At 37.7% G+C, this 22,311-nt stretch overlaps 1 protein-coding gene across 1 annotated transcript in view; it reads left to right on the top strand.

Moving 5' to 3' along the window:
- Positions 1 to 408: 408 nt before the first annotated feature.
- Positions 409 to 22,311, top strand: part of Col11a1 (collagen type XI alpha 1 chain) — a 179,974-nt gene continuing 158,071 nt past the window's right edge. Inside the window, exon 1 of the mRNA XM_048352067.1 lies at positions 409 to 851. Within this exon, the coding sequence (XP_048208024.1) occupies positions 746 to 851 (106 nt within the window). The 5' untranslated portion in view covers positions 409 to 745. The remainder of the gene's footprint in view (positions 852 to 22,311) is intronic.

Below are 22,311 nucleotides of genomic sequence, written 5' to 3'. Positions count from 1 at the left end.
GCCCTCCCCCCTCGGACAGACAGAGCCCGGCATACAGATGAGTGGTACAAGACCAGGAGAGCTGTTTTCATTGAAATACAGAAGCTTCCGGACCAACGCCATGCGCCCCCGGACCACCAGGAGTCCCTTTCATTCCCAAAGTGCAAGAAGTGCAAGCATGCGTCCCGCCGAGATCCCTGGGCATTTCCTCCAGGGGTTTTGGGGAGTAGAGGCAAGGGGAGATGGGGGGTGGCCGGTGGGCTGGGCACACCGATAGAGAGAGGGCGGGCTCGGGCGGCCCTGAAAGCGTGTGATTGGGCCCGACCCTGAGCCTGCCAGTCCGTTTCGCCCCGGGTCGCTGAGGGGTGGGGTGCGCAGGAGGGCGGGGAGGGCAGTGGGCGGGGGAGGGGGCTGCCGCGCGCCTCTCGTCCGGCCCACTGACGGCATGAAGCCTTTAGGGGTACGCCGGGCTCTAGGCTTTTTGGTTGAAGTCCCTCATCGGCCTTCAGTGTGAAGGCAGGGCCCGGGAGAGGACAGAACTGAGGGTCGCTCCCCGGGACCAAGCCAGAGTGAAGGCAGGAGGCCGAGGAACAGGAAGGAAGCACAGCATTACATTTGAAAAGAAAAAAAAGAAAAAGAAAACTTTATTTTTTTTTTTTAAATCTTCTCCCTTCCCAAATGGCTGTGTAGCTAACACCAGCGAGATCTTGGAAGGGACGACCTTGCTCTGCAGTTGCAGTTTGTGGGGTTGGAGAAGGGCTCAACCATGGAGCCGTGGTCCTCCAGGTGGAAAACGAAACGGTGGCTGTGGGATTTCACCCTGACAACCCTCGCCGTGACGCTCCTCTCCTCAGCCAGGGAGGTCAGAGCAGGTAAGCACGGCCGGGCGTGGGAAGGTGGGCGACGCCGGGGGGTCTCTCTCCTCCAGGCGCCCCTCCCTCTCGGCCCCTGCCCCCTCCCCCAATTCTCCTAAATAGAATCCAGATTGCAGCTGCTGCCGCCAGGTTGGAAGTAAAAAGGGAGGGGGGAAGGAGGGAGAGCGAAGGAGAGGGATGGGTGGGGGGGGGAGAGGGAGGGAGAGAGAGAGAGAGAGAGAGAGAGAGAGAGAGAGAGAACAATACGAGGAGAGGTAGGTAGTAGAAAAAGAAAAAAAATCTGTCAGGCAGTGCTGGGTGAAAATGCTCTTTAATACTTTCCCCTCCCTTTGACAAGAGGGGATATTTATACATATATATTATATATATATATATATACACATACCTTGAACAGAAAGGACAGTTTACCAAGCTTTTGTTTGAGGTCCAGTGCTCAAATTTGCTTTTTGAACAAATCTTTTAATTTCCTCAGGGTCTAACAAATGGAGCTATCTTTTTAAGGGTGAGCTGAGGAGAAAAATATAGAGGAAGGGTATAAAATGAACCCTGATAAAGTTCTTTGTCTGCCAGGAAGTGAGAAACAGGCTGTTTTTGCTGATTTTTTTTTTTTTTGAGGGGCTTAAAAGAATGGAAAGGAGGAATGAATTCAGGATTTGAGAACACAAGTGTGTGTGTGTGTGTGTGTGTGTTTCTGAAAAGATTTTGCTGGAAAACATTGCACAGATTATAAAACAAAAGGTTTAGACTGAACACTTTCCCCTAAATTTCAGCACCCCCTTGCCCTTCTCTTTCTCTCCTATGCTCCCCCCGCCCCAAACATATACACAACTACTTCTTATTTCTCCTGGATAAAAAGTTTTTTAGCAAATGGAATGGGGGCGGAGGGACAGGGATTGGGAGGGGAGGGGAGGGGGCTAGGGGTGGGAGGAGAGAGGTAAGGAAAAGTTCCTACGTGGCACCATCAAATATTGAATGAGCAAGCAGACCTGCTTGGAAGACTGCATCCCTAACAGTACCAGAGGAAGGAGAGTGACTTCCCTCTCCCACTCAGCCTCCTTCCTCCCACTCCTGCCCTGTCCAGAAAGAAAGGCATCTGGCTGCAGCGCTCGGTGCCTTAGATGCTGTCCCTGGAAGGCCATAATCCCTGGAGTTCAGTGAGCCCAAGCAATGCAGAGTAGACCGGAAGCTTTGCCAGGTGGTGCAAAGAAACCCAGGAATAGAAAGGAGGATGGAGAGGGAAGGAGAGGCTACAAATGAGAGGGGGAGGCTCAACCCTGCTACTATGTCTGACCATTTGGCTTTCACCATCCCAAGTAGCAGGTAACTTCTAGATGACTAGTGAGTTCAAACAGTCTTATGGGGCTAGATTTGCATTGTGAAATGAGTTAGGTAAGGGATGTGGATATATTTATTTGCATAGTTTTGCGAGGATATATAAGTTATCTTTCAAAGTGGAATACATTAGAATTTACTGTTTCACCTTTGGTACCTGGTCACCAGCTAGACTAGTTCCCCTGGTCAGCAGCTCTGCCCTCTGCTGGTTTTGCTTATAGCCTGAAATTCAGTCCTCTGCCACAGCAAATGAGGTCTGTTAAAGTTCCTCAAACTAAACACAAAAATCTCTTAATGAAGAGTGGACATGTCATTTCTTTTTCAGTCAAACACACATAGATATAGAATTGTTAAAACAGCCATGTATTAAAAAAACCTGAAAATTCTGTAGTGATAATAGATGAAATATAAGTTGAAGAAACACTATGGTGTGAATTCTCTGATGGGTTATTTACATGTAGGTATTTATATTTCTTTCTCATATTTTGGCTTTTTATTAAAGTTCCAAAGAGAATATAAAATCAAATTTCTACACTTTTAATGCATCATTTTCTACTTTCAATGTTGCCCCACATCTGTAACCAATTTATCTAAGTACTACATCAAATAAATAGAGAAAAAAATAACAAAAAAAAGCCTTTTCATAATAAAACTTAAGGTTATGTTTTGTTGGGTTTCTGATTGTCATTTCAGGTGGATGCTGTGACTATTATGATACTTTAGATATGCATATTGTGAAGATTTTAGTATTTATTTTCTCAGGTTTTTTGGTGCTTATTACTCTGTGGGTGGTCACATATTGTCTTCAACATGTCCTTGCAGGCTTTCTATTCACCTAATAAATGCCTGAAAGAAAATAAAAATAGTGTATTGATGCTTGAAAAGTGAATAGTGATTTCAAAGCCTGAATGACCACATGGGGGAAAAATGAACTCAGCCTCCAGTTTTAAAATGAGCCTTTAGTTTTTCATTTGAAGGAGTAAGATTTTGTACCAGTTTCTGAATTAAAGTATTATATTCTAACATGAACCTATGACTTATTTCTTTGTGGTGTGGTGGTGTGCTGCAATTAGAAAACTTGCAACAAGGCCTCTCTTCATATAAAATTATCTTTAGATACGATTAGAACATTAAAACCTTAAACAAAAGTTCTGGGTTTTTTGGAACTATAGACTCTGAAGGAAATTATACAGAAGAGTTTTGTTTTTTTCCTTAGAAGTTTAAAGGATTAAAGATTTTTATTTTACATAGTCATATTGCTTTATTTTGGAAATCCAAACTCACATGGAAAAGTTAACAGGCATATTGAAAATACTTCAATCTCTTCTAGGACGTTTGCATGTAAGATGAAGTCTTATTTTAATAAATATCTAATAACATTCGATATAATGCTGTATTTTGTATAATTCATCATGACTTTATGGAATTATTTTAGTGTTAGTCCATCACTTACTTTAGATAGGATGTTAGAATTTAGCTGAAATTTATTGTAACTGTGCTATGACTATGTTATGATATATAGCTGACTATAAGCAGTTTAAGAAGTAATTTAAGCAACAGCCAGATTGAATTGAATACGAAGAAAGATATATTTAATAGCATCTCTTTTTGTTGTTTTACTGATTAAAACTTGTTTTTGCCTTTAGGCAGTAAGTCAAATGTGTTTTGCAAAATGTTGGTGTGTTTTAGGAGAAGCTTCAGTAACTTAGTAGCCATGGGCAGTCAGTCTTGCAGAAATACTGTTTTGAGTGCCCGGGATCAGCAGGTGAAATGGTGCTGTTTCCCAGAGTGTGCTTTATCCAACAGCAGAGAGCCAGTGTGTCCCTTTAGTTACTTAATTACAAGTCAGTTCAAAAGTCACACAGGCTTCTGCTAACAAAGGCAGCATTTGGTAAGGTTATTATTATTATCATATCTTTTATTAAAGCAATCAGAGGTGTCTCACCCTTTGTAGAGGTAAGCCTCAGTTGAGAGGGTGCATATTTAGTTAACTGCAGACATGTTAACTAGTTGCCATTTAATGTTAAGCTCATTAATACTGTAGAATGACAATTTGCTTCATAATAAATACTATACTGAGGTGTTATTTTGTGAAAGTTACTCTCTAAAAGGTTTTTGAGTAAGTTCAAGCAAAATACCAAAATCAGAAATATATTTATATATAATATGATGGGATTACATATAATTGAGCTAATTTCTTTTAGATTCTTTGTTTCTTTTTTGTGACCCAAATAAAAGGACCACATTATTGTTTATTCCTAAAGTATAACAAAGCATCCATCACCTCTTTTTGTATTTGTAGGCAGATATCTATCTGATGAAAAGATATATTGTAGTCATAAACTGCTTTGTTAAATGACCAAACTGTACATATTACCTTTCTTTTCTAAAAAATAATATTTGAGAAAAGATTTACTGTAATGGCTTTATTGAGGCTCTGAGTTATCATTTCTATTAAGTAACAATAAGAATTCAAGTTAAGATTGGTTGGGAGTATCTGTAACAAAATAATTTTCTTTCAAAGTAAGCAATGGCATTTTTATGAGATTACTCTCCTCAAAGTGCTAGAGCTATGTATGAAATAGATGAATTTCTAATTAATCTTACTTGTTCAGTTTATTAGTGTGAAAACTAAGATATAAAAAGAATATGCTTTCTCATAAAGTGTCTTTCATAATCAAAATTTTTCTGAATAGTGTAAAGATCTGTAATGATGATAAGAATAATCTTTGAAAGGTATAGGTCTGAGACTTGATGGATTAACCAAACTTTGTATATGGTGGATTAAATGGAAATGTCTGATTAAAAAAATAAGATCAGAAACCAAGTTGTAGATGCAGTTTCACAATTTCCTAAATTTGAGAAAAGTGAATTTTTATTATTTGATCTTGTCAGCATACCTAGTTATGTGATTGTGTAATATTATATGCTTTCTAGTAGAAATGAACTTTTTCTAAAATATTTTTATGTACATTTATGGCTGGATGGAGAATAAAGTCTTTATTCCTTGTGAAATTGTGAATAGAGAACCAAGCCAATTAAGACATATTGAAGATGCTATGAAAATTAGACATTTACTTCAAATGAGGACATTCTTGTCACATTTCTGATCTTTCTATCTTAACTTTAACTGGCTTTATGACATGTCATATGCATAATGTGGCTTTAATTAGTAAGCCTAATAATCGTTATGCATTTTCTAAGTATTAGCCATCTTTTTTCCCAACTAATAGTCAGATTTAGAAAAATATGGGGAGACTTTTACCATGCAAATTTTAATTTATTTTGGACTGCCAGAACATCTTCAACTACATAAATACTTTGTACTGTAAGACTTCGGAGACAGTTTGTTTCTAGGAAGCATTCAGTCTTATCAGATTGTCATGATTATCTTTTATGCTAGCAACATTGGGGAGAAACTTCATTGCACATGAAAAACTGCCAGAAAGCAGGGGAATTTAGTGTATATGATTACATTTATTTCTAGAAATCTAATCTTTAAGAGCAAGGATATGTTCCAAACACATAGTCATTCTATTTTTACATGATAAAAAAACCCAAAAAACATTTATTCTCTTAGGAACCTAAAGTTGATATGATGCTCTTGTCACATTTATAAGAAATTCTTGCAGTCATAAAGAAAAACTTGTATTAACAAGGAGTTTAATTATGAGCCATCCCTATCAATTTACATAATTTTTAAGGTTTTTTTTATGTTTTTCAAATCCTGCATTTCTTATATGAAATAGACTTTACTTCCCCCTTGGAGAAATAATTAAGGGCCATTGGTGTACTCATTAGAAATTCGAATCAGCCACAAAGTGGGGCCCCCAGACTGGTCTTCATTTCTGCTTTTACTCCTGTACTTCCCTCATTTAATTCAGGAGAAATGTGACCCGAGTTGGGAGTGCTGAGAGGAAACCCAGCTTTTTTATTCAACCACTGAAGTTTTGTTTGTTAGCAAAGAAGAAAGAGGTATACATAGATGCTATAAAAAGTTGCAATGTTCCCCAATTTTTTCTTTAATAGTCAACTTAAGAATAGTTTTCAAAGTCACTTTCCATATACTTCTTTGCTGTCCCATCCACAACTTGGGACTTTTTTTCCCCCTCCTAATTTCTCATGCATATTAGTTCAAAACTTAGGAGCATTAAAAATGTTAAACTACTTTTTAGATTACAATACATCTACTACATTTATGTCTCCTTATTCTAAAATCTTTGTGTGATTTTAAGTTATAGGTGCCTTTTATTCTTTCATTGTGTCGGGACCACATACATAATACTAGCTTGTAGAGAAGATGAAAGACAAATTTAAAGTGATTTAATGAGTAATATCTATTTACCAGGTGCAGTTTTTGGCCTCCTATTGACTTGGCTAGTGGGTCTTTAGACATTGGCTGATCACCAGAACTACTGTTATCTGGTAAAAAAAACCTCTTTGCTTGCTGCTCTTGGAATTAGAGACAGGGCTATTAATTTGGGAGAAAGAACTCAGAGAAAGAAAGGTTATCATATTTCAGTGTAAGAGACCAGCTTAAATACAACTTGACAGTTGAGAACTAAAACAACCTGTGTAAAAGTGCTCTGGCACAATCAACTTTTTGCAAACTCCTCAAACCTTTTTTTTTTTCCTTAAAAAGCATTTCTTTCTTATTTTAACTAAATTTAATTGCTCTTGAATGGCCCTGGACTGTACAGCAATTGAAGGTCTCTATTCATTGAGCTTATAGAGTATCAGTGGTTGCTTCCTTCCTCTGTCTGGCTGGTAAACTGACATCCGGGCTTAAAGGAATGAACATCAGACTGTGTGGGATACTTGGCTCTCCTCCTCAATTAGATTTTTCAAATACAATTTCCTGAAAGGATGACTGCTAGAAAGAGGTGGTTGCAGGCTTGGAGTCAGTGGCTCACACCTGTCATCCTAGCTCTTCCAGATGCTGTGATCTGAACATCCTGGTTTGAAGCCAACCTGGGTAGGAGAGTCTGTGAGATTCATTCTTACTTCCAGACAGAAGTGGAGCTGTGGCTCATGTGGTAGAACACCAGGCTTGAGTGGAAAAGGTAAAAGACAGCTTCCATGTCCTGACTTCAAGCCCCAGTACAGGAAGATGGGAAGGGAAAGAGGTAATTGCAAGGTTTGCAATCCTTGACCAGCCTAATGAAAACTCAGCTGCATATTTCTACATGCCCCTAGCAACTCTGCAGAAGAACAAGAGCCATAATATTAAAGAATGTGTTTGCTTCTCTTTTGACAAAAGTCTAGCGGAGCAGCATACTCCATTAACAGTTGGCCATTTTCCTTTTGAATGTACTTCATTAGTGTTGAGGACTGGGCTTACTGTCCAAATGATTTAGCATGATGTAGCGTGGTCTTCAGATTGTGCCCATCCTGTGTGTTCAGGACATTGCTTGTCATTTTTCACCTTTGCAGGCAGCTTGCTTCTACTCTGCACTTGAGTCTTGGTAAAACTTTCCATACTTTCCCTGTCACGAGCAGCCACCTGCCCCTTGAGCACTGTATACCTCAGTGTTTCTCTAAATGTCACAGCCCCATGAGGCCTTCTCATTCAGCTTCAGGAAGAGTACACAGTGGGAGTTTTGCAGTATGAGGTCCTATGGTAACTTTTGGACCCAGGGTTGAAAGGCAGTCTTAAACCCAGGCACCTATGGCTCATACCTATAATCCTTTCTACTCACGAGGCTGAGATCTGAGGATTGCAGTACAAAGCCAGCCCAGGCAGGAAAGTTTGTGAGACTCTTATCTCCAATTAACCACAAAAGAAAGAATGAAGGAAGCCTGAAGTGGAGATGTGGCTTAAATGGCAGAGTGGGAGCTTTGAACAAGGAAATGGAAAGACTGGGAAAAAATTTTACTAAGTGAAGTGAGCCAGATCCAAAGAAACATGGTCTCTATGGTTTCCTTCATAGGGAATAATTAGTACAGGTTTAGGCTAATCACAGCAGAGGATCACAAGAGCCCAATAGCTATGCTCTTATGAACACATAAGATGATGCTAAGAGAAATGAACTCCATGTTATGGTAACAAGTGTTATATCACTGTTGTAATTATTTTCAATATACTATGTGAAACCGTAGCTTTTTTTTTGTTGTTGATGATCCTCTTGTATCCCTTTCCTGTGGTTGTCCCCACACTATCACTGTATCTCATCTGAGTACCCTGGATATTGTATATACTTGTATTAGAACTAGGGAAGGGAAAAGGAATATCAAAATCGAGAGACAAAGGATAAAAAGACAAATGAATCCAAAGGCAGTACTACAAAACCATTTGGTGTAAACCAACTGAACAACTCTTGGGGGGAGAGGGAAACGGAGGAAAGGGGGGGGTAAATGAGAGAGGAAGTAACAAATTGTACAAGAAATGTACTCACTGCCTTAAGTATGAAACTGTAACCCCTCTGTACATCACTTTGACAATAAATAAGTAATTATTCAGGAAAAAAAAACTGCTTAGGGACAGTGCCCAGGCCTGGCACAAAAACAAACAATCTTGTTACAGAGCTCTTTTTTTCCTGACTCTTTGTTCATGCTTACTGCTTGGGTGTTCTAATGTCTTTAGAATATCTTTGTTTTGTCATATAATTATGAAGCCTCTGGGCCCCTCTAATGCACTACAATTATTTCTAATTATAATTAAAATGATCGATTAATTCTAATGGGTAATTTATTATTAATGAGTTAAAATTAACTTAGTGACTTAGTTTTATTGTACCACAATTAAGGCAGTTGTACCACAGTGAGCATTGTGTTAATTATGCCAGTAGAAACTTGAGCTTCAACAAGGAGACTTGTGAAATGGTTGTGGTAATGGATCATGTTATTCAGATAGGTTCTCAGCCTCCATGTAAGTCCTCTTATCCTTTTGTGGATAAACTAAGTTCAACAGGTGATGGAGAACCTAACAGCAGTTGTTGGGAGCCACTCAATGCAAGTTTGTGTCTCAGATAAGAAGTTAATAGATGGGACTGTAGGTGTTCAAGATTTTGTTTTTTGGCTCTGATTTTGTTTCATTAATTAATAAGGCCATGCAGAACTTGCCACTTGTTCTAATAAGAATCTGTTACAATAAACATCAGTTTGTATTCCACTTTTGGGTATCGATGGTTACAGTGTGTTTATTATCTTCAATATAAAAGTGCCAGACATGTTTACTAGAAAGCTATTTGGAAAGGAATCAACTAGAAGACTGTAACTGAATGACATTGTTTATCTTTACTAAGCCCTAAAATGAGAATAACAATGCCAATTATTTTGATAAGTAATATTATCTTTCTATTTAAAATTACTTCTTTATCTGGGTACTTGGAAGGCTGAGGCTAGAGGATCATGAGTTGTCTTAAAAAATAAGCAAATACCCCGTACTAGTGGCTCATGCCTGTAATTCTAGCTACTTAGGAAGTTCGGATATGAGGATTCCAGTATGAAGCCAACCAGGGCAGGAAAGTCTGAGATATTTATCTTAAATAAACTATTCAGTCAAAGCTTAAAGTTGAGATGTGGCTCAGTGTTAGCCTTGAACAAAATGAAGCTCAGGGATGGAGCCCTGAGTTCAAGCCCCAGGACCAGCACGCGCACACACACACACACACACACACACACACACACACACACACACACACACACACACAGAGATAAAATAAAGTAGAAAACAAACAAAAACATACTCATTTTTGTACCAATTTGTCTTTCAAAGTTGTTGGAGTCATAGCAACTGCAACATAGATTTATTTGTGTCACTGGTGTCTACCATGGTGGCTGAATGTACAGTATTTGAAAAGGTGGCTCTAAAGTGGGACAAAATTCAAATAGAGTTAACTTGGAGTCATGCTGAAAGTGCTGAAGGATCTTCTCATGGCATGGTATTAACAGAGATTCCATCCCCTGCCTATTTTTTCTTTTCTCTAAATGTAAATAAGGTGGAATTTATTTCTAAGCTTTTCCATCTGGAAAACTATTTTGCACATTCTTTCCAGATATGCCTCTGTATATTTGGAAATATGGATTGACTATATGACTGCTAAGGCTGTGCCTTGCTTTAAGAAAGAAAGTGATATTTTTAGTCTGACAGGGACATAAACCTTTTTTTTTTTTACTCAAGCACTGACAGAGAAATTTTAGGACAAGAATAATGATCTGGGAAATTGTTAATTGGAAATGTTCCTGTCACATACTCACTTTTGAATCTTTCATCTTCTCTGAATTTTCGTTGAGATAAATTAAGTTTGCTTAATAACAATTTGAAATAGGATCCTATTTATATGACTATTTTATTTTATTTGGTCTAAGACTGGGACTTGAATTTGGTACCTAATGCTTTTGCACATTGGCTAGAGATCTACCAACCCAGTCAAGACTCCAACCCTTTACATGATTACAAATAACATCTCAAAGTTGTGCCACATCTCAACTTTGAGCTTTGACTGAATATTTAAGATATTATTAACAAATTATTATTTTGGCTTATAATTTAATTTATATGCTATATACACATTATGGTCATCATATTGTGAAGTAGCATCTTCAAAAACAGGAATATGTTTCAAAAGTGTTATAAGATTGATGGACCATTTTTATTGAATTATTTTTGAAGAAAATCAAAAGTTTATGTTTTATTTCTATCATTGTACATTTTAGCTATTAAAATAATTATCTTCATCTGTCATATTCCATGTTCTAATCTAGACTGTATATGCATGAGTTTATTGAATGAAGTAAGGGTGTTTTTCACAGTTCTAATGCATATTCTTCAACTAAAACCATAGATCAGAAATATGTGGTGATGTGTATCAACCCAATCAGTGTTTGCAAAACAGTACTAAACCTATTTATCCTGGTATTATTGTGGCATTCTAGAAATATCAGGTTCTGCTTGCCAAGCTATGGTTTCATGCTGAACACACTTGCATTTTGCTGACTGATCACTGCTTTGTACCCAGGATTTACCTCTCATTTCCTTTATAAACACTACTCTTATTCTCATAAATTCAGGGATGGTTGACCCTGCTTGACATCATAAACCACACTGTACATACCTCAAATTTAAATACTTATAACAGGGGGCTGAGAATATGGTTTAGTCGTAGAGTGCTTGCCTGGCATGCATGAAGCCCTGGGCTTGATTCCTCAGCATCATGTAAACAGAAAAAGCCAGAAGTGGTGCTGTGGCTCAAGTGGTAGGATGCTAGCCTTGAGCAAAAAGAAGCCAGGGACAGTGCTCCGGCCCTGAGTCCAAGCCCTAGGACTGACACACACACACACAAAATATTTGTAACAATGGGTTTTGATTCAAAAAACAAAATTGTATCTATAAAAGAAATGCTGGTGCTTAGCACCATATCTGAAGCATACTAGATGGTCAAAAATATTTGTTGGATGAATGATTTTGAATGCACTCATAAGAAAGGGATTTTCACTACAAAGTAAAGAGTTGTTTCTGAATTAATATATTACAGCTATCTCTAACCACAACTTTGGTGATTTTGCCTGAGTAGATTTTGAATGAAAACCAAGTATAGATACTTGTGATGTTCTACAGGTAATTTTGATGCAGTAAAGAGTTTATAAACCCTCAGCCATAGTACATAAATGCCTCTAAAAATGGGATGGTGTCTGGCTTTCATAACATGACAAAGTAAGGTCAAGTGTACCGTAATCATTGCTCTGCTCAAGTCATTTTCTATATGTTCTACTGCCAAACAGCAATGATTTGGTAAGAACTGAATCATCAGACACATTGGTCACAATGAAGGATAACTTATGCTCATCCTCCTTTCCAGAACATGTAACGAGTCAGATTATCAGTAACTATAATTCTTTTCAACACTAAAGCCTGAAATTTATATTGGAAATAAAATTTCTTCATTAATAGTCCAGTTTAAAATAACCTTAACCATTTTTTAAGTAAGAAATGCTGTACTTTCCAAATCCTCATCCTCACTTGTTTATTTCATTTCTGTTTTTGGAATTTTGACATTATTTCTGCTTTCAGTTTTCAGTTCATATTTGCCTTTATTATATGACACATTTGAGGATGACACCTATCCAATAACATCAAGTATTAACTGACTACCATCTCCAGGGCACAGCCATTGTCTTGGGTGCTGAGCCACAGTAGCAAACAGCATGTCTATCTATTTTTCTCATGGGAAATTTCTGTTACTATGAGGGTGAATGCAGTGTATGCTTTATTTATTTTTTATTTTCTTACAAACACTTCCCTGTTATTTTTATTATTTTTTAATTTTTATTGTCAAACTGATGTACAGAGAGGTTATAGTTTCTCATACCTTAGGCATTGGATACATTTCTTGTATTGTTTGTTACCTCCTCCCTCATTCCTCCTTTCCCTTTTTCCTTTCGCCCATGAGTTGCTCAGTTGATTTACACCAAACAGTTTGGCAAGTATTGCTTTTGTAGTCGTTTGTCTTTTTACCTTGTGTCTCTCAATTTTGGTATTTCCTTTCAGTTTTCTAGTTCTAATGCCAGTATACATGGTTTCCAATGTACTCAGATAAGATACAGAGATAATGCAGGTACAACCACAGGAAGGGGATACAAGAGGATCATCAACAATAGAAGCTACGGTTTCACATTGCATGTTGAAAGTAATTACATCAGTGATACAACAGTCATTTCCATAACATGGAGTCCATTTGACTTAGCATCATCTTATGTGTTCATAGGGTATAGCTATTGGGTTCTTGTGATCCACTGCTGTGACTTGCCTAAACCTGTGCTAATTATTCCCTATGAAGGAGACCATAGAGTCCATGTTTCTTTGGGTCTGGCTCACTTCACTTCGTATAATTTTTCCCAAGTCCTTCCATTTCCTTACGAATGGAGCAATGTCATTCTTTCTGATAGAGGCATAAAATCCCATGTGTATATGTACCACATTTTTTTGATCCACTCATCTACTGAGGGGCATCTGGGTTGGTTCCATATTCTAGCTATGACAAATTGTGCTGCGTGAACATTGTTGTGCTGATGACTTTAGTGTGTTCTTGTTCGTGGTCTTTTGTGTAGATGCCCAGAAGTGGGGCTGCTGGGTCACAGGGGAGCTCTATGTTTAGCCTTCTGAGGAATCTCCATACTGCTTTCCAGAGTGGCTGAACCAGTTTACATTCCCACCAACAATGATGTAGGGTTCCCTTTTGGCCACATCCCCTCCAACATTTGTTATTGTTAGTTTTCTTGATATAGGACATTCTATTCTTACTAGGGTGATATTGAATCTCAATGTTGTTTTGATTTGCATTTCTTTTATGGCCAGTGATGTAGAGCACTTTTTCATAAATCAATGGCCTTTCTATATGCTAATGACCCGAGGCTGAAATCAGGAAAGCAACTCCTTTTGCAATAGCCTGAACAAACATAAATTACCTAGGAATAACCTGAACCAAAGAAGTGAAAGACCTCTATGATGAGGACTTTAAAAACATGAAAATTGAAATTAAGGCAGAACTAAGGAAATGAAAAAACCTCCCATGCTCCTGGATTGGGAGGATTAATATAATCAAAATGGCAATATTGCCAAAGGCTATCAGCAAATTCAATGCAACACCATTTTTTTAATGAAATAGAGGAAACAATACAGAAATTCATATGGAACAATAAAAGACACAGAATAGCAAAAACAATCCTAAGCAGAAAGAACAGTGCTGGAGAAATTACAATACCAAAGTTCAAGCTGTATTATAAAGCTATAGTAATAAAAACAGCTTGGTATTGGCACCGGAACAGGCCTGAAGACCAATGGAACAGAATTGAAGACCCAGAAATGAACCCACAGAACTATGCCTACTTAATCCTTGATAAAGGAGCTAAAAAAATAGGATGGAAGAAAGATAGCCTCTTTAACAAATGGTGCTGGCAAAACTGGTTCAACACATGCAACAAACTAAAACTAGATCCTTATATATCACCCTGCACCAAAATCAATTCCAAATGGATAAAAGACCGTGAAATTAAAACAGATACCCTGAAAACACTAAAGGAAGGAGTAGGATAAACACTTCGACTCCTTGGCACAGGACGGAACTTCCTTAACAAAGACCCAGAAATGCTACAAATCAAAGTAACTATGGACAACTGGGACTGCATCAAACTGCAGAGCTTCTGCAGGGCAAAGGACTTAGCTTGCAAGATAAACAGAAAGCCCACAGATTGGGAAAACATCTTCACTGGCCATACAATGGACATAGGCCTCATCTCTAAAATGTATTCACAACTAAAAAAATTACAGTCCTTCAAAACAAAATCGCAAAAAACCAGTAGCCTCCTCAACAAGTGGGCTAAAGACTTAAAAAGAGACTTCTCTGATGAGGAAATGAGAATGGCAATGTATGCTTTAACCAGTTGCTAGATAAAGACAATCACAATAATTAGTAGCATAAGGGTATTTAAATTTATAACGATGATAGATGCTTTAGAGGATAGATGTGTGGTTGTTGTAAAATACAGAAGAGAAGCTCAGTAAGGACAATAAACGTTGGACTATTGAAAAATCAAATGAAGAAAGCATGAAAGAACATTCCAGGCTGTGTCAGGACAAAAGACTTGAAGAAAAAATATTTAAGAGCATAGCTAAAGAAATAAAAGTATAAATGTGAGATAGTTTTGGTGAAGTAGGCAAAGGACAGAACCTAAGACCACATGAATATGTATTTCTACATACTGCAGAAGCATGTGAGTAATTGAAAAGATAGTGTGACTGCTAAGTTGATAGGGTTGATGCATACTTGGAATCTGTCCATGCAAGGTGGTCCCCATTGATGGTAACTATTGGATCATCTGACAAATAGACAGGGTCATGGGTCCATGAGACCTTTTCTGGAACAGTTTACTACTCTCAACACTGATTTGTACATTTCAGCCACACTTTACCTGGAGTCAGGTAATCAGAAACCTACAGATACATAAATGTGTTATCTTCTTATTTTGTAATGATGTTCATGAAACAAATCTGTATACACACTTAATCAAATCTTCTGTCAGAGAAATAATGCTTTACATGACTGTCCTTGTGATTATCCCAATACAATCTTTTTTTTAGAACACAAAATTGTATTTGTGATCTTTTGTTTTCTAAGCGTTGGACTATAGCTGTTATTTTAACTGAGAGAACAAATTCTTGTATTTTTAAGGAATAATGATTTCCTCCACTGATGTTAGGCCAGTGGTGCTTTAAAATAACTTCATTGTTGATGGAATGTTGGCTTGGGTAACCTTGGTAGATTACCTCACTTAAAGTTTTATTCTAGTTCAAATTTTTTCCCCTGAGTTTTAGACTCAGGAACTTGCCCGTCCATTTAACCTTTCCTAATGGCATTTAAGTTGTCATAAGCTTATCATGTCTCTAATTTACTTCCCTCTGAAAATCTGTTTTTCTCATTTTTCTCAATGTCATGGGTTTATGATAATAAACTCAATCCTGATTTTCAAATAAAAAAAACTTGAAGCCTTTCAAAAATTGGTGCAAACAGTTGGGCTTGAACTCAAGGCTTGGGCACTATCCCTTAGCTTTTTTGCTCAAGGTGCTCTGCCACTTGAGCCAGCTCCATCTCCAGCTTTTTTTATGCTAATTAGAGATAAGAGTCTCAAAGACTTTTCTGCCAAGACTATCTTCAAAGTGTGATCCTCAAATCTCAGATTCCTGAGTCGTTAGGAATATAGGCATGGGCTACCTATGTGTTGGCTTGCAGTCATTTTTGACTATTATTCTCATAGTCCATCTCTAATCCATGCACATCTCCTGTCTGCTGTGCCTTCAAATATCTTCAGAGGTCTACCCAGCACTTTACCTCATAGTAAGAGAGCAGCATTTCTTATCAGTAGGACAGCAAATATTTCTCACTGCTGTGTGATTCTGCTCCAGTGCCTCTCTGTTTTGTTTTCAACACAGTTTTTTCGGTGGTCTGAAAATATTAGTTTAATGGGAAATTTCTTCTCCTTCCTCTCAGTCTGTTTGTGAATCTAAATCTTCCCCGAAATACCGTCATTGAAAAAGTTGGTTCACATCACCTGTCTCCCTTTAACCATCTAGGGGGTTACATATCACTTGGAATGAAATCCAGCCTCTTTGTGATTCCTTAGCATTTATATCATCTGCCTTCATTGTGTCATTCATTTCTCTGGCCTAATTTTTCAGTTCCTTTAGATCTTTTTTCTAGAGACATTTATCTCTTTGCCTTTCCTCCAACAATCTGCGACACAAGATATAATAATGTAAACTATAAAACTATAGGGATTTTTATATAATTTTATTTATTATGAATATAGTAGGAAGCTCATTAATCCAGCTGTGCTGTTTGGTGTTATCTTCTGTTTTCTCTTTTTACTTTGTTGTTGTTGTTATTGGGTTTTGTGTGCGTTAGACAAGGTCATGCATTCTATCCCAGGCTGGCCTTAAACTCATGATTCTGTCTCAGTTTCCCAAGTTCTAGCATGTACCACCATGCCTGCTGTGCTCTGTTTCAACTACAAAAATAAGATTTTAGGATAAAAATAGAAGGTTGTTATATAGAACACCTACCCACATGACATCTGTTGAAATTATATATAGCACATGATCATCAAGAGATGAAGAGATGCTTCTTTCTAAATTTAGCTCAATATTCTTATTTTGCTACTAGTTCATTTTACTTTATAATACAATGTTCATGCATGGTTTATATACATATAAAATAAATGAAAGAGCTGGCTAGAATGGCTCACATATGTAATCCATGGTACTTAGGAACTTGAGGTCTAGACGATAGCTGTTTGAAACTAGACTTGCCAGGAAATTACAGATGACTCCATCACCTATTAACAACAGAATGCTGCCTGAGGCATGGCTCAAGTGGTAGAGAACCAGCTTAGCATGCAAATTGAGCAAGCCTAAGATCTGAGTTCAAACCTCAGTATTAGTAAATAAGTACGTAAATAAGTGCATAGTAGTGCCAGAGAATAATCAGCTAATACTCTAAACTATTAGACTATTCAAACCTTGTAAAGTTATGCACATCTGGGTTATTGTGTATAAGCTATAGTTGCAGCAATTTTATGCAGTACAATAAAAATATGAAAAGAATAAACTGCTATAGTGTAGCTATATTGACATTATATAATGCTGGATGTTGATACTGGAGTGCTGGACATAATTTTGGTTGTGTAAGCTAGGTTCCAGAAAACCTCTTTAGTCATATGTATCTGGAATAACAAATGAGTATACTGTATAAATTGGTAGCCAATACTTGCATTTTACAAATGATGTATAGTGACCATTTAGCAATAGATAGCTGTTGAGCTTCTATTCCTCCCCAGACCCGCAGAGAAAGCAGATACCAGGAATCGAGATAAATATGGCTCTGGGGAAACATGGATGGAGCTCAGTGGAAATATCCTATTGAAAATATCCTGAAACTGGTAATTCCATTAATAATATAGTTGTTATTTTTACTGAGCATTTCACTATGAATTAGAATCTAAAACTAATACTTGGAGGTTAAAGTAGGCTAGCTAAAGTCACACAGGTAATAAATACTGAGCTGGAGTTAGCAGTTGAATGGTTTCAAGTACAGAAACTGACTTGTTAATTATTGTATGAAAATGTGACAGATCCCAAGTTATAGACAATTTATGAAAACTTTTTATGAGTTCTAAATCTCGAATATTGTTGATAGTAGGTATATTGTAATAGTCCCTTTTCTCACTTGGTACCTGCCACTACTACATGCATACATGTAAACATTGTCTTGCCTTTGATACTCATATAGAATATGGAAGCATTTTGTGTCTCTGGTGGAAGATGACTCAGAATTCTTTCTCATTTTAAAAATTATGTATGTCTTTCTATAATGATGTGCTTTATACACTGCCTTTGATATGAGGTTCACAATCAGGAAAAATATCTGTATCAGAAAGGCCACTTCACATTTGATTTATTATTCTTACTATTATCTGAATTTTAGAAAAGGACATAATCAAATCTGGAAACTTCCACCCTTCTCAGGTGGGAAAGAAAGATGCTTTAGTTCAGAGGCAGGATGAAGCTAATCATTCATTCATTAAATACCTCCCTACTCATTGTGTTTTCAGTGTCTATACCTTGGCAACAGTTAAGATTACCAATACTACTACTATTCACTATTACAGAGTTACCCATCTAGCATGAAAGAGAGAAAAAGAGAGACATGGGGAGAGAGGTGGAGAGGGAGAGAATTAGAAGAAAATAGATTAGCATCTGTATGTAATTGGGAAAAAATTGTACAGGAATCTAGGAGCATATAACTTGCAACCACAATGAGACAATTTCACAAAAAATAGTATGTGGAATGCTTCAAAGAGTATAGGGCATTGTGAGAGGGCCACATGCCCACACGACAAGCAGAACTACAGGTTTCTTGGAGATCATGTTTAGAACTAGATCAAAAGTAGACTCCATCTGAATCGAACAGGTTTCATTCATGGCTGTGCACTGGATTCCTTTGGGAAATCATGAAAACACCAGGATGCTTGAGACCCACCCTGATCATTCTAGTTTCCTGGTTGTAGAGTAGGATGTAGACACTTTCCTCTTTAAAGAAAAAAAGTTATGTAGGTAAGCTGGACATAGTGGTTCATGACCATTAAACTAGCTACTTGTGAGGTGGAGATTGGGTGATTACGGTTTAAGGCCAGCCTAGACAGAAATTGGTGAGACTCCATCTCAACCCAAGCCTGAGTACAGTGGCCCAGATCTGTCATCTCAGCAACACTGAAAATCACAGGTAGGAGGTTCATAGCCTCATCCAAATCAGCCATAAAGTGAGACCTTACCTTGGAAATAACCAGTACAAAATAACCAGTACATAAAGGAGCTCAAGGAGTAGCTCAAATGGTAGAACACTTGTCTGTCAAAGTACAAGGCCTTGAGTATAATGTGTGCATATATGTATAGACACATTCTAAGTGATTCTAGTGACAAGGTTAAGAAATCAATTCTTAACTAATAGATAAGGCAGAATGGGGAAGCAATTCCCCCAAATAAAATTATCAAGGTACATTTTAGAACCTGAAAGAAGTTTGTTCTAGCTGGAGTGTTAAGTTTGGAGGTGGACAAATAGACAGGTATTGTGAAATGAAAAGCTTTAAGGCCCCAGTGTGCACTAGGAGTTTTCAGCTGGCAGTGAATTCATAGCAGCAGAGAGCTCTGCCTCTTTAGAGGAGCTCAGCAGCCATGGGTGAGGCTTACTGGGGAGAATTTGGAAGCTGAATTTCCTGGGTTGATGTCTTACTGGCAAGCTTGATGCTACCATTAGCTTAAACTGTGCTTTGTTACATCGGTGCTGTGGAATTTGGTGTGTCTTTCCCTTCCTCTTCACTGATTATTTCTATTTATCCTCTAAGACTTAGTTTATAAAGGACAGATAAAAGATATGTTAGCCATTGCAGGCTGTATAGACTCTACTGAGGCTAGACAGCTCTGTCATTTTAGTGTAGAAATGAGCTATGAGCAATAAAGAAATGAATGAGTGTTCTGAGTCCTAATAAAAACCTTACATAGGAATGCTCCAGTTAAAATGCTATAGTTTAAATGTCTCATAGAATATTTTTATTTTTGTTTATCATGGGGCTTGTACTCAGGGTCTGAGCTCTTCTGCTCAAGACTAGCACTCTACCACATTGAGCCACCACTCCATTTCTGGTTTTTCAGTGGTTAATTGGAGATAAGAGTCTCATGGGGACTTTTCTGCTTGCGCTAGCTTTGAACCATGATTCACAGGTCTCAGCCTCCTCAATATTTAGGATTACAGGTGTGAGCCACTGGCACTCAGCTTATTTTTTTTAATTCATTTAGAAATGTAAAACTATTCTTATCTCATGTACCTTATAAAACCAGGCATCAAGGAGGTCTTAAGTCAGAAATAGTTTTCTCAGAAACTGTTCAATGAATGATGTTGATAACCAATATCAACTCTTTTCTGGCAAAATCTCTTTTTAATTGTTCTTATTTTATAGATGTAGAAATGGAGGCAATCACATTTACCATCACGAAGTTTAGTATCTTAAGTGATAGGGGTAGAATTCAGAGGCAGCCTGATTTCCAACATTATGTGGATTCTGTTGTTCACATGTCATGGGGATGGGCCAAGAGACTGAGAAGAGCAATTAGAGGAAGTGATATTCTGAGTCTGAAATCAGTCACACATGTCAATGCTGAGAGCCACATGGTGAAGGGATCAAAGACTTGTGATTAAATGGGTTGATAAAATGGGGGCATTCAGAAGGTAAGTAGAACCCAACAGGAAAGACATCTGTGAGCCATGCAAATTCTTCTTGACTGCAAAAGCCCTGTAGTCTTCAAAGAAAGCTTACTACCATGTACTTTTACATGAGAAGTACATTCAGTCAGCATTTCCACAGTTCAAGTTATGTATGTATGTGTTGGTAGGTGTGAATGTGTATGTATGGGGGTGGGTGCATGTATGTGCATATGTGAGCAGACTTATTCTTTTCTAGATTGAGGGCAAATGAAAGAATCTGCAAATCATTAAAATCAAGAATGCATGATGCCATGCTAGAGGTTTTTGTATACTCAAGCCACCCATAGGAGATGAGGAAATGTTTGCTGGAGAAAATTGTGCATATAGTATAGACCATTCCTCAGGTAGGGTGGAACAAACTGCTAGAGAGAGGCAGAGTAGGATTTATAGAGGGCCCAAGGCAGACAAAGGAACATGGAGATTCAGTCTGAAATCAGTATTACCAGAGCACTGCACAAGGAAGGAAATATACAACAATGAGAGATCACGGCCATATTCCACATTCAGCTAAAGAGGGCTGCTATGGTAAGTGGGTGTCTCCAGTTCCTAGAGAGTTTATATGCAAGGAATGTGGAATGTGGATCCCATCTAGAAGTCAGTGGGTTCTCTGAAGGCATTTGAGTAGTAGAGTGACTTGAAGCCTGGAGTTTTGGAAGCTCAATCAAGCAGTGATATGCAGACTGGTGGGAAAAGATAGGGATCCAGTTAAGTGGACTGGTACCTATTCTCTATTTACTTAGCCTATAGCCAATAAAAGATTGAAGCCTCTTGCTCAATTAAACATACCCAAATTAGACATTTCTCACATGCTGTATTGAATTAGACATACCTGAAATGCTTAACTGTGGTCTGTGAAGCTATTTGGAAATAAAATATGAAGGCACTGATGGATTGCTTTGAATAGTGAACTTTTAAAAATATTTCCTACCCTCTCTACATCACCTTTATGATAATAAAAGTTAATAATTCTCATATCAACCACAATAAATTTTTATAAAATTTTTAATTTTTAAAGAAAGTTAACAAAATCTGAACATTAGTTTTCTCCACATACATATGTGTGAACATAAACCATAAGGTCCAGATTATGAGAATTTGTTCAACGCTGATTATGAGATTTGTAAGATCAAATAACAGGGAAAGTATCAGCTTAGCTTAGCTTAGCTTAATTTATTATTTCCTTCACTTGAACCAAAGAAGAGAAGAAATCTTTAAAATCCAATTAACTATTATTGCTTTGTAATTTCATATGTCTTTTTAGAACAATAATAACTTAGCTAAAACCTTTACTATGTGTCTCTATTTTCTTTTTTTGTTTTTTGGAGGGAATTATGATTTCAGATCATGTGTCTCATACAAAGTACTTTGTCAGACTTTAAAAGCAGTGCCCTTGTTTTGAACCCTGTAGAAGGAGTTCTTTTTTTTTTTTGCCAGTCCTAGGCCTTGGACTCAGGGCCTGAGCACTGTCACTGGCTTCTTTTTGCTCAAGGCTGGCACTCTGCCACTTGAGCCACAGCGCCACTTCTGGCTGCTTCTGGCTTCATGTATATGAGGAAAGCACTCTTGCCACTAGACCATATTCCCAGCCCAGGAGTGTGTTCTTATCACACCGATTTCAAATTAGATAGGAATAAATGTGACAAAGTCTGTGCTCTTTAAAAGGTCATTGTGCTCAAAAGGAACGTTGTGGTCTATTGTGGGTGCCATTTACCTATGGCAGGTTTTGCCCATGACCCTGTGAGGCGACGATCTTTTCTGTCAAACTTCATGGCTGTGCTTATGTCTGTGCTGGAGCCTTAATGCTGTCCAGGGCA

The sequence above is a fragment of the Perognathus longimembris genome, chromosome 7 (assembly GCF_023159225.1).
Source record: "Perognathus longimembris pacificus isolate PPM17 chromosome 7, ASM2315922v1, whole genome shotgun sequence".
Classification (NCBI taxonomy): Eukaryota; Metazoa; Chordata; class Mammalia; order Rodentia; family Heteromyidae; genus Perognathus; species Perognathus longimembris.
Note: the sequence above shows the minus strand (reverse complement) of the source record. Positions and strands in the feature narration are given on the sequence as shown.